This window comes from Drosophila innubila (genome assembly GCF_004354385.1).
Source record: "Drosophila innubila isolate TH190305 chromosome 3R unlocalized genomic scaffold, UK_Dinn_1.0 2_E_3R, whole genome shotgun sequence".
Taxonomy (NCBI): Eukaryota; Metazoa; Arthropoda; class Insecta; order Diptera; family Drosophilidae; genus Drosophila; species Drosophila innubila.
The window spans coordinates 16,235,837-16,249,671 of record NW_022995380.1 but is presented as its reverse complement, the minus strand read 5'-3'; the positions used below and the strand labels follow the sequence as shown (position 1 = coordinate 16,249,671).

General features: G+C 37.2%; 1 protein-coding gene and 1 long non-coding RNA gene across 5 annotated transcripts in view; both read right to left on the bottom strand.

The window, feature by feature from the left end:
* LOC117791580 (homeotic protein proboscipedia) overlaps positions 1 to 10,761 on the bottom strand; it is a 34,358-nt gene extending 23,597 nt beyond the window's left edge. For all 4 annotated transcript variants that reach the window (XM_034631369.1, XM_034631371.1, XM_034631368.1 and 1 more), the window contains exon 1: positions 10,281 to 10,761. In XM_034631369.1, coding sequence (XP_034487260.1) covers positions 10,281 to 10,761 — 481 coding nt within the window. The remainder of the gene's footprint in view (positions 1 to 10,280) is intronic.
* On the bottom strand, positions 2,565 to 3,139 carry LOC117791582. The gene is made up of 2 exons (XR_004618074.1): positions 2,981 to 3,139; positions 2,565 to 2,640 (listed from the first exon to the last, which is right to left on the bottom strand). It is a non-coding gene; the product is annotated as an uncharacterized LOC117791582 (long non-coding RNA).
* Positions 10,762 to 13,835: the final 3,074 nt, after the last annotated feature.

Genomic DNA, 13,835 nt, shown 5'->3' with positions numbered 1-13,835 from the left:
ATAAATGGCCCACTTATATCATTTTTATTTGTTATCCATGTACGCATATCAACTGATAACTGCCGCCATCGATTTGGTGTAATTACACTCGAGAGTACTCGATATTTGTGCGTGTTGTTGTTGTGCTAGTTATTTATTTATATATGCATATTGAATCGCTCGATTTAATGACACAACATTATCTACATTATATTTATACTTATGACATAAATACAAAGCAATTCTGCAATTCAATTTGAAAATAGAAAAAATAAATAAATAAGTACATCAAAACATTACTATTTAATTACTTGGTAAATAATGATTTCAATAGAAGTGAAGTACTAAATTATGTATTTCTAAGTTCGATTAGGCAGATCTATATATATATATATATATATATATATATATATTTTCAATTTGAAAATAGAAAAAATAAATAAATAAATACATCAAAATATTACTATTTAATTACTTGGTAAATAATGATTTCAATAGATGTGAAGTACTAAATTATGTATTTCTAAGTTCGATTAGTCAGATCTATATATATATATAAATCTCTTTGTCCAACTGACTGATTTAGCATTGCACAGGCCAAACGGCTCTATATAATATATATTAAGTTTTCAAAGCTTTGCTATTTGTTTATTAACATTCAACATCTAAATAACAAATTCCGAAGATTTCAGTATGAGAAGCGTTTAAAAGACTATACCCCAATATAACGTTATGCCCCATCGATCAAATTGATTATTTCGACTGACATAATTATTGCAGTTTAGCAAAAAGCAAAAAAAAATGTTGACAACAATCTAAGCAGCAGTCTCTTTCTTTCACTCTCTCTCTCCCTCTATCTCTTTTATTTAATCTGGAAATAAAAATGTCAATTTAAATAAGAATTCCCGATGCAAATCAATCAGACTTGGACCATGGCTAAAGCATTTGATGTATTGGCCGGCTCTGTGATTTCTGCTCTCAGCTGTCGGCCGTCTGTTGTCTGATGTCTGCTGTCGACTGTCTGGCGATTTTCGCAAACATGTCACACAGTTTACAGTTAACAGATGACAAATTCATTTTTAACACGTTTGCCAGAGTGAAACCCCGACATGGTGGACCAACAACCATATAATCATAGCCGTGTCTACAATGAGCCATTGCACTGCACATTTCGCTCGAGTTGAGCGTGTAAAAAAGTCAACATACTATTTACAAGTAAAGAGTGCTCGACGATCAGATACCCAGTAAACAGTTATTATGTTAAATGTTATTCAGCTGAGAGTTAATTTATGTTAATATTAGAAAGACAGTTTGTCTGCGCATGACAATACTCACACGCATTTTACAGGGTATTCAACCACCACATGCAAAAGTTGCTTATATTACATATAATAGTCTGGCAGTCTGTCTGCCAAGTGATGTTTGGCTGTCAACAGTCCCCCCAAAAATAGCTCAAAAGAGTCGTAACGTGTGTATCTGTATCTTTTATATGAGTATCTGTAGCATGTGTGTGCCACAGCTTGGTACGCACCTCATTCCAGACCAGATAAATGTACAAAATTAAAGATTCTCCTGCTAAACGGAAGCTTAGTCGAAAAAAAGGTCAAGTCCAAAATGATGGATGATGCCATGACACTCTCTCACACACACTCTCACACTCAGAGTCACACATACACACGCAGAGATGACACCCCAATCGACAAGGAGATGAATGAAATGGCTGAGTGACATTTTGTGCTCTGTTCCGAAAGGTCTATTAAAAATTTGCCTCCTTTTCTTTTTGGGTGGTTGCAAAATTTCAGAGTTATATTGCAGCTTTAACGTTCATTTTAAACACTTATTCTTATCTCAGGTGGTACGTGGTGCTACCTTGTGGCAATATCCGTTGAGGCAAGAGTCGCCAAACTTTTACCAGCCGCAACAGCATATCATAATTTTTATCATCACATTCATCGCATAAATAATTCTGTTAACATTCTCAACAAGCCACAAATTAAAACTACAAAGCACTAAAAATTCGTGCACCGAAAATTTACGACCAACGGAATCACGTGTCATCCACACGCTTCATGTCCCCTTCCCTCTTCGTTCTACCCCAACAACCCTACACTATCCTACGAAAATCCGTGAAGACAGTTACCCGAAGTTCCGTAGCCGATATGATGCATGACTCGGCGGAAGGCGTCCTCGACGGGCTGGCAGCAGTCTTAAGGATTCGAGTTTCGGATTTTGATTCACGTGCTAAGCGTATGCGAATTTAAATCTGTTTAACAGTGTGTGTTTGTGTGTGTGTGTGTGCATTTGAATACGAATTCTTGAAGCCTTTTTGTGGTTTGCTGTTTGAATATAAAACAGTGGGAAACACACACTACACACCCCAACACACACACACACACACACACACGTAAGTCGATGACAAACACAAAATCCATTTCACACAAACATTAGTTTTATTTAAATTTCAGATTCATACACACACACACACAGAGAAAGAGAGAGAGAGACAAACACACACGGGGCACACGGCACAGGACCACGACCTTTGTCCCTGGAGTTAGCAGGAGCATGTGTTCCATCCCATATACTTGTGGTTGTTGTGTCCTTGTTATCCTCGTTGACTTTTCACGCTCATTTAAGCGCCGCTTGGCAACATTTATCACACTTTAAACAGCAAATGAAAGTAAATTCGATAATAAATAAACAAATAATGCTTCGAAAATATTACATTTTTTTTAATATTCAATTTCAATTGGAAAAGTGTACTGACAAAACTCAATGCGTAAAAGATTCTGCAGTGGGACACATTTTTCCAATTATCTTTAAATTTAACAAAGCATTTTAAGATATAAAAATGCTGACAATTGAAGAATTCTGTGGATTTTATTTTAATATATCCTCTAAGTGAGCAAAAAATACAGAAATATAATCACAGATACTTTTCGAATGTGAACAGAACGCAACCATTGCATGTTATGGCGCTGAAAGTATTAAAAATTCACACCTGTGATTTCGCTAGGTTTGACAGATAGTACGAGTATTCAACTAATTAGTTTCAGAGACTTTGAGCCGCTGCGAATCAACGGAGCGTTACTTTGAGAATCGAGAAATCCAAAATCAGAGTCCGTTGAAAAACTACACGTGATACACGTAATTTATGACATTTTTTTGCAGTCATTTGTCTTGAGGCGTAAAACGTTTAAACCCCCACTATTTTCCCCAAACCCGGCCGACTTCACCCTGCGATAATTACGGTAGTTCACTGGCTCATTGATAACTAAGCGGCGTTTTATGTAAAACCCGATAATTTATTAACTTATTACAGTTGTTAGTTAGAGAACTGAAACTGTAAACTAAACAGAGGTAAAATATAAAATTCCCCTAGTGGAGTGGATTTGCATGCAATCGAGTGAAGGTAATGCGATTAACTGTCTGATATGCGGTAATAAATAGGTGTACTTGCTGTACTTGCTGTAAGTGTAATGCCATTAACTTTGGTCGAACTTAGTGCGGGGTCTTTTGATAAACGCCCAACAATGCCGCTAACAAGCAATTTTTATGACCGAAAATCCAATTCAAATGTTTACAAATCGTTTAAACTGAATTAAACTCAGGCTGAGAGTTGAACAAGAATGAGAATGAGAACGGAGACAGGAACAGGAACAGGAGTGGAACAGGAGTGGAACAATGGTTAAGTTGAGACTGAGAAAAAGACATAAAAATAAATCGCGTACAAATTGAAAATAATTTCGGATTTGATTTTCTTCTTTACGATGATGCGACAACAACAACGACTACAGCAGCTGAAAGTGGACAGAGATATATTCAAATGTGGACAGCGCGGGTCAACTAAGTAAGTACGTTGTTCTGCTGCTGCTGCTGCTGTTGTTGTTGTTGTTGGTTGCGTCGGTGGCGGCGGCAAACCACCAAAACCACAGCGTGGGGTGTCCCTTCCATTTGACTAAGTACACAAGAATAGAGCGTAAAAAATTTTATCGTCGCGCTTTTTACGGAATGTGATCCGCGGCGATTAAGTGCGCGGCTTTTGTGTCATTGTCATGCCGTCGTCCTGGCCAGAAAAATGGAATGGGCTTCTTGATGGCACTGGGAATGGGTATGGGTATGGGTATGGAGCATGTAGTTGAAGTTTATTTGCAGAGGGCGAATCAACCACTGCCACCAACACCATAACACCACCGTCTCCTCCTCCACCTCCACCTCCACCTCGTAATGTATTCAAATTTTCCAAGGCGAGGCCAACGTCAATGCAGTCATTTCATAAAATGCTTTTTTAAAATTTAATCGTGGACAAATATTTTCATTTCGCCTTGTTTTTTTTCTATTTTTTCATTCCGTTTACTCCTCTCTTCTGGCTTTTAGCTAAATGAGTGGAAATAAAATTAAATCGATACTGGCCGTGAGTTTAATACTATGGTCAAAGTTTCTTTCCCTAATTTGCTGGAGCTAAATTACCCACAGTGGGATATATTCATTGGAAATGTAATAAAATTTCAGCGTATTTATGATATTTTTAGTGCGCGATTCTAAAGCTTTTTATATTATCTGATTTACGACTACAGTGTACACAGATAGGTTTATATTAATAGACAAAGACTTCCCTTTTGTATTGCTCAATAAGTACTAAGCCAATATTGAAATTAATATTTAAATTAAATTAATTTTATTTTAAATTATTTAAGATCTGGACAGATTTATACATCTTAATTTTAATGTAAAATATAGACGATTTTATACTTATACAAAATTAATTATAATTTGACGTTTTCAACAGTATCTAAAGCAATATTTACCACTGTGCTTGGTTATCTCCAATAAGTAGGTATATTATCAATTGAACCCAAAGCATTTGCCGTACAATTTCTCACAACTTAATTTTTATTAGAAAAATTGCCTCAGTTGGAGAATATTGTTAGCCATGGCTAAGAACAGTCCACCGCGCATTAATTTTTCATAATTTTCCGAAAAATGCGCTTTAAAATAATGACAAATCAGTTTACAGATAAAGGCACAATATAAAAGAGAAATAAGCAAATAAAAAATAATACGAGTTTTTCTTTTGGCAACCGCTGTCGCACTTTTCCCCAAGCTTAACTAATCGTAACAGATTTTTTTCACAGTCACGTTACAAGGGAAAGCAAAATGGGCATAAGGAAAGCCTTGGGCGTAAATGTCTGCCTGGCCATATCCTGCGGCCTGCCAATTAGAACCCTTTGTTTGCCTTGGACGCTTCAAGACGCCGCTCTATCTCAACGCACTTATCTCCATAATAAAGTCGTAACAATTAATTGCGCGACCTTTTTTCACTGGCCACAGCCTAACCCTCCCACCACTTCTGTTACTGCCAGGGTATTGCTGACTTCTGGGCCTGGACTTTAATATAATCAATGTAGTGCTTTGAGCACCTTTTGCGGCTTGACGCTTAATTTGTGTTTAAAAATTATTTGATGGACGCCAATTAATTTAATGCCTTTCTCCATTGTCAAGTTTAGCTTTGCGATTAATTTAAGTGGGTTTCAAGTGCAGCTTAGCGGATTGTATACTCGAAATTAAATGTCTTTTTTGTCTTTACTATGTAAATCATTTTTTTTTATATATTTTATTTCTACACATTTCTTTTTTGTAGTTTTCAATTGGTGTTGTATATGAAAACCGAAAAAATGTTATTTTCAGCTTAGTATATGCTTTGAAATCTTAGTTCACATTTAACTAGTGCAAAATATTTCACAACATATATTAAGAAACAACTGAATTTTAAATCAATTCACTTCGGTGTTGATAAAGACATAAAAAGTCCCATACTCCCCGCTTTCTACACCCCCGAATTTTACATATCATTTGAATTTCAGCTTTATCTGTAGATACTACATATGTATTTACAACTCTTGTTGGCTTGTCACGAGTATTATTATCCATGAATGATCATTGCCAACGACTACAATGAATTTTTCGCACTTACCCGAGGTATGTTTTGAATGAATTCAACTGTAAAGGTTAAAATTATAAATGTGCAAATGACTCATCATAAATAAAATTAATAAAAGGCACAAGCACGGATACGAAAGCCGAAACCGAACCTGGATACGGCCGGGAGACCTTCATTGAGAAAAAGTACAACGCATCAACATAAATATTATGATAAATGGTTTGTTATAATTATAATCCGCAGGGGGTAAGTTTTGAGTCGTGCGCTACGCATTTTTTATCCAGCGACGCCCCCAAACCATAATCAGGAACTGACACGGACACTGACTAGGAAAAGGGAACGAGCACGAGCCCCGGCATGGACTCGGGCACAGAATGAACTGGCGCAACATATGGTCGGTGGGTGGATTACACAGATGGCACACCAATGGATACGACTTTGGATTGCAATTCAATAGACGCGACCAAAGGGAGCGAACAAAGTCAAGTTGCTTTTTTATTGGTTTCGCTAACTGATGGCCGCGCAGGGATTAAAAGCCAGGTCGAGAGTTTTGCATACTCTCACAACACACACACACACACTCAACATCTGAGTGAGATAAACGCGCGTATCTCTCAGATACTTTAGCGAATCTTTAAGCATCTTGCTGGGCCATAAACGGCTCGTATTATAACTTTGCCTTCGGAGTTCATTACAAGTGGAAGCTTTACGCCTAATTAACACTTTATTCAAGTTGAAATTTTATTGTTTCAATTATGTGAGCGAATGAGCCCGAGAAGCAACAACAAATTGACAAAACAATTTGTATTTGAATGCGCACATGAGTACTCGCAACATTCACAGCAGCTCAACAGGGTACAAATAACCCACAAGAGCACACACAAGCAATCATACCCTAACCGCGAGCACATTAAAATTCAGGATGTGAAACAAACAATTTGCGGTAAGCGCAACAGCATCCAGGTCCTTGATTTAAGCTTGGAATGGGAGAGGTCTTGATTTGATCAAAATTATTGCCTTAAAAAGGCAATTGAAAGAAATACTTAACAGCAATTTTAAGAGTAATAATAGAGCAAATTATTTTATTGAAAGTTTGAAGTTGGTCAGACTTTGAATCAAGCAACTTTACAAGTCAAAATTTTTGTCAGATTTGACATGATTTTTGACAGAAATATGAAATGTCTCGGAATCAAATTTAAAGTGTTGTTTTATACTAATTACTATATAGGGAGTTTATTAAAAGTGAAAACTTGAGATTTAAAATTTTGAATTTTCGAAAATTCAAAGGGGGGACCCTTAGCATTGAAATCGAGATCCAGAGGGCAATAATTTTTTTTACGAAATACATCAAATGTTAATGCAGAATGAATAAAAGAATCAAACCATGATCAAAATGACATTCCGTTTGAAAATCGGTTCAGTTTTAATAAAGTTATAAAAGTTTAAAGTTAGTCAGACTTTGAATCAAGCAACTTTACAAGCCAAAATTTTTGTCAGATTTGACATGATTTTTGACAGAAATATGAAATGTCTCAGAATCAAATTTAAAGTGTTGTTTTATACTAATTACTATATAGGGAGTTTATTAAAAGTGAAAACTTGAGATTTAAAATTTTGAATTTTCGAAAATTCAAAGGGGGGACCCTTAGCATTGAAATCGAGATCCAGAGGGCAATAATTTTTTTTATGAAATACATCAAATTTGAATGCAGACTAAATTTAGAGACCAAACCATGATCAAAATGACATTCCGTTTGAAAATCGGTTCAGTTCTAATAAAGTTATGGAAGTTTGAAGTTGGTCAAACTTTGAATCAAGCAACTTTACAAGTCAAAATTTTTGTCAGATTGGACATGATTTTTGACAGAAATATGAAATGTCTCAGAATCAAATTTAAAGTATTGTTTTATACTAATTACTATATAGGGAGTTTATTAAAAGTGAAAACTTGAGATTTTTACACTTTGGGTAAGAAATATAAAATTTTAAAGATGTGATGACTTAAAACTTAAATATATTCTGTTCATAAAAGGTTCGTAAAGAACAACTTTAAATGCAAATTAAATTAATCATTATTTTTGGTAAACAATTAAAAATTCTTTAATAAAAAATTGTTGACAGCTTAAAGATCAATTTGTATATTTACAACTAGTATCCAAATCCTAATTTCAAGTTACAAAATAACTGTCGGTAGCTAACAGATTTCGTTTCAACGATCCTCAACTCTGTTGGATACTGAAAACACTTCAAATCGACTTCAACCTGACAGGGAATTAATTTGACAACATTAACAAATTAAACTGTTAAACCAACACACAAGCAACAACGACAACAACAACAACAGCAGCAACAAACACTGAGTACCATATCAACGTTCGTCTCCGGTTCCAGTTGCCAGACATTTACAACATCATTTGTAATCCATATCGCACAGCATGTAGTCCCACAGTCCCACTCAATATACGTATGTATGGATGTATGTATGTATGTATGTATGTATGGGTGAGTGTGATAATGTGTGTGCAAGAGAAAAGATGTATTGACCCTTCAACAGATTCAGTACGGAATGTTTCACGCTATTTATTGGCTCACTTTCACTTGAATACGGACAAGGGACATGGACTCTCTCAATACCCGTACCACGCCCACAACTGCCCCAAGAAGCAAGTTGCAACCTCTCGCTGGGGAATTCGAGTATCCGTTCGCTTCCCTTGGAAGTGACATTGGCCACGTGTTTGGATTTCGAGTTACACTTAAAACGTTTGTCGGATTAGTGATTGCCATTTGTCAACATGATGGTGTGGTTACAATTAATTGGCATTGTATTAGATAAAGTCCTGTTGGTCAAACGGAGCTCACAATACAAATGGGAATGTGTGAAATACTGGGAATGATATAATTATAATCTCTTTTTAGCCAAGAGTTTATGAGCATGTGCACTTTAACACCTTTATTATTATTCTTTATCAATTTGTTAAACCACATGATAAGTTTTTTTTAGAAAGATTATGCCAAAGCAATTAAAAACCCATAATAAATTAGAAAAAAACTTGAAAAAAATATGTTTAAATTCTGCATTTTAAGAATTTCGAACTATATAAAGTTGATAAATCGAAATAAGAACTGTTTAAAATTGTATAGTACATAAAAAAGGGTTCCCAAAAAATACTGCTTGTCAGTATAAATTTAGCTACTGCGAAATTACCGTTATTCTGTGGCATTGCCCGCAGGAGAGCCATATTTGAGAATGCTCCACTTGTGTCCACTTGTGATTAATTGAAATTGTACGCAAGTGAATGGAAATGGAATGGCAAATGTTGATAAAATGTTGTTTAAAATGCAGCACAGAAACTGCAAAATTTGGTGTAAATTTCCCGAGGTTATTGTGTGTGTGTGCAGCAGTGCAACTGCAACTTGCAACTTGCAGCCGGTTGTGTGGCTGTGGCTGTGCCATTCCCATTCCCATTCCCGTTCTCAGCTTTGGGCTGTTTTCCTGCCCCTTTATCGAAGTAGGGGACAGGAAAAATATTTTGACAAATGAACCTAAATAACAGGTTGCAATCGCTTAGAGGAGTGAGAGGAGGAGACGCACGGTGAGGCAACGGCAACATATGCGTGGCCCTGGACAGACTGGACCCTGGTCCTCTATCCGTACACGTACCTGGACAGGAAAACGTATAGCCAGACAACCTTGATACCTCATTTATTTTAAAATGTTGCTGCCACAATCCCAGGTCCAGACCCAAGTCCAGGCTGACTTTTGCGTTGCACAAATGAAATCGACACATTGGGGTAAAAAATACGAAACTCTTAAGAGACTTTCGTCTTGCGTTGAGTTGAGTTGAATTCATCAGTCAGTCACAACTGACGAATCGACGTCGACGTCGGCCACTCTCGAAAATTGTTACAAATGATCGCAAATAACAGATCTTTGCCGCACCGACGATTGCTGGCTCGGTCGGGTTTTGTGCCACGAACTGGGCCTGGGTTTCGGCCAGGTCCATCAAAGGAGCCGAACCCAGAAACAGAAAGAGACACAGAAACAAAAACAGAAACAGAAACGCAGACGCGTTGCGTGTACTCTGTGTGATCGAGTGTTGCACTGAGAAATGAAATGAGATTGGCCACAGCTGTGTCTCTGGATTCTCGGCCTTATTGGAATCCGGTAACTGGAACTGAAACTGGAAATGCTATTGGTACTGGGCGCCGCTTGTTGCAAGTTGAATTGCACTGATTTCTTGATTAATGAGAGTTTTGCATTTTCAGTTGCTGATTGCGGCTTTTCATCTTTACCGTTTCAGGTACACAATTATTGACAAGTGGCAATTGGGAAACTAATATGAGTTACATGTGTACTTACCCTGATTGTTGTTGTTGCTGCTTTTGCGCGATGTCTTCTTCTCCTTCATCCAGGGATACTCGGGCACCGAGTCCATCCCATCCGGTGTCTGTGGTACACCAACACCAACCGGATATCCGCCACCGCCACCGACACCAACACCAACACCAATACCGCCACCACCGCCAACAGGTGTGCCAATTTTGGGGCTCTCCGGACTCAAATGATTAAGAAACTCGGCCATCGAAGGCTGGGAATTGATGAAACCCCCCTCGGAGGCCATCCAGTAGGCGGTGTCGGCGGCTCGTTTATCACAGTTCGGTGCCATTTTGTTGACAAGCATCACCGCTGGTGGCGCTCCCTGCGGCTGTTGCCCGGGTCCGGTTACAACTGATGCCACTGTTGTCTGGCCCGTTTGCACCTGGAGCGGATTCAGCGGCGACTCGGATTTAATCTGGGCTCCCATTTGGGTGCTGTCTAATGTACTGCACACCTCTTGCATTTTAAACACAAATTTCCTTTGCGAATATTTTGTCTATTTTTCGATTAACGGCTTGCTTGAGTTTTACTTGTCAGTTATGCACCTAAAAAAGATAATAAATATATGGTACATATGAATTTAAAATTGATATTCAAAATTTAAAAGCAAAGAATGTGAAGTAATAATTTAAAGTAAATATATACTATGGATATACAAACTATGTACAATAAAAATATATAAAAATATAAACTTATAAGCAAAGCGTTGTTCAAATATTTTATATGTTTTTACTGTTGTAATATTAAATAATTTCAGTTTAAAACATAGAAGATATTGTGCAAGAAAACATTAATTTCTTAAGCGAATGTAATTATTAAGAACACAAATTAACAACCTAATGCTTTGATTAAACCGAAATATTAATAATTCCCTTTTCTTGAAAAGCATGAGATAAGGCTATAATACATTTCTTTTAAATAAATAATTACGAAAAGCCAAGAACATTAGGAGTGGAAATAATAATACTATTTATTAACTACACACATACTTGGATAATAATAAATATATTGTGTTTGACATAAATGCACAATGAACAAATATGTATTACAATTCATGTATTCAATTTTATTATACTATTACAATTTTATTCAGACACATATTCTTACATAATTTCCGGATATAAAACAATTCTACAGCTTAAAGTAAGCTGACAAAATAGCCGTCGGAAGAAAGGGTAACATATTTTAAAAGAAATATAGTAAAATTAGTTAAAGCTAAATATTAAAATAAGTATGTATAAGAATGTTACAAAATGTTTATAATTTAAAGAGTTTTATAAACTTTTTATTCAAATACGTAAAAATTACAAAAAATTTAATTATAAATAAAAAATAAGAAATATTAACTTTTGACGCACCATTTCAATAGATCGCTGTAAGCGTTTTCTCAATAAGTTTCCATATTGTATATTTCACATTTTCAGCACTATTTTCCACTGCGGGTTATAACATTAATGGATGTTGCAATTGCACCACATTTACTATTAGTTGTAGGTACTACACAGTATTATTATGTATCTTTTAGATGTTTTTTGCCAACAGGGTCAGATAAGGGCGCAAAGCAGGCACAAACTTGTCATCAACACGGGCAAACGCGACGCGAATGGCGATGGCGATGGCGATGGCGACCGTTGTTTACTCGAGCGGGACACTTCCAGTTCCATCATGTAGAACAGCTGGCAGCTACAGTTTTACACACCTTGGCACCCATGACGACGCGAGTGTCAAAACAGAAACAATGCGAACAACACGACGATAAGCCAACAACACAACACAACGCAACACAACACAACTGTGTAGACCGGTGTAACGGTGCGTATGCGAAACGAAAAGTTGAGTACAAGTTTGGTTATTGAGCTGAGTAAAGGAAGGGTCTGGGACTGGGTCTGCTTCTGGCAAAGCGACAAGAAACCGAAGCTGATCTTGCAATGGCTAAACACCAGACACACACACACACACACACATACACACACACAGACAGTTGCACTGCAATTTGTAGTTACAAGTTACACTTTTCTACACATTCGCGCCACTGTGTTGTGTCTGTATCTGTCTCTTTCTGGCTGGCGGCGTAGGTTCAGCTTCTCGTGTCGGTGCGCAGAACCGGTTTTAGTTGTTTTTGTTTTTGCCAGTGCCTCAATGGTGGCCTCTGCAGTTGGTATTTGTTAATATTTCGACTAAATAAAATTCACTATTTATATATTGCACTTTTTCAACTGCATTCATGAATATTTTTTTAATGTTTTGAGTTGAATTTATTCGAAATATTCACAGTTTCAGACGCGCAACTCTCCCTCCGGCTTGGGGCTAAAACGACGATGCTTCGTGCGTTCACGAATCTCAACCAACCATTTCATCCAATAGCACCGAACGCACTGAGACTTGTCCGCACTTGTCGCAAGGAGTGGCTAACAACAATGAATGTTTTCAAGATGAGCGCCACAACCACCAACTAAGGGGCGTGTCCAAACTGTCTGCTATGCATGCATGTGTGCGTTGTGTGTGTGTGCGTGTGTGTGTGTGTGTGTGCTGGCAGAGCCAGAGCAGAGCCCAAAGCAACTTTAGGGTGGATTGTCATGGAAGAGATGTGCTAGACTCGTGCTCGTGAGCGTAAACATCGCGTGAGTTTTAAAATATCGTGCCCACTCTGTGATCTACAAAGCAGTTGGAAAAGTAAATTATTTAAAATTATCTACAAAAAAACAAATTAATACTCAGGGATACGTTTATTTTAGTATTATATGATTATTTACAACATTAATAAACGCAATTCAAACATATAGTGAAGTTGATAAAAGTAAAGATCGTTATGTTGTAAAATCAGTAAACAGATTTTAATACTGATTACATTAAATATCTGTAATGATTCTTAAGCTGATCCTTAGACCAATTATCCAATAGGAATAGTATACTTATTTATCAAGATTCTTCAATTCCTACTCCCATCTTCTTTTCATTTATTGTTATTGATGGATCTTCACAGCAACGTCTAAAGCTGAAAAGAGAGATGAGAGCAGTTTCGCACATGCGCACTAGTCGACGTGCCAAGACGGATGTCGGGGGTGGAGTTCAGTCAGCCAACACAAACACACACACAAAACTCTCACACAAACACATGTACACACGCATACAGGCAAAGTATGTAGAGTCTCCGCAATGCTGATTGGCTGAAGTCACATTTGTCTGTTTCTTTTTGTCGCTCTGTGGCTTTGTTGCTTTGTCGCTCAGTTTTTACTCTTTTTAGTTGAACTGCAAACGTGTTGCTTGTGACGGAATTTATTTGCTTTTTTGTTATTTACACATTCCGTCGCCGTTGCAATGCAGCAACACAGAGAGAACGACAGCGACAGCGACGAGTTTCATTTCTTTTTTGTTGTCTCTCCGCGTCTGTGATGTTGCGTATTTTTTGACGTTTCGCTTTGCGCGCTGCGCGTCTTTCTTTTTGTTTTGAGCGCCTCTTCTTGTCTAACCATCATGTTGTCAATCTTGGTGGCATTGTTTTTCTGTTTTTGCTGCCACAGTTTTTCACATTTTGTT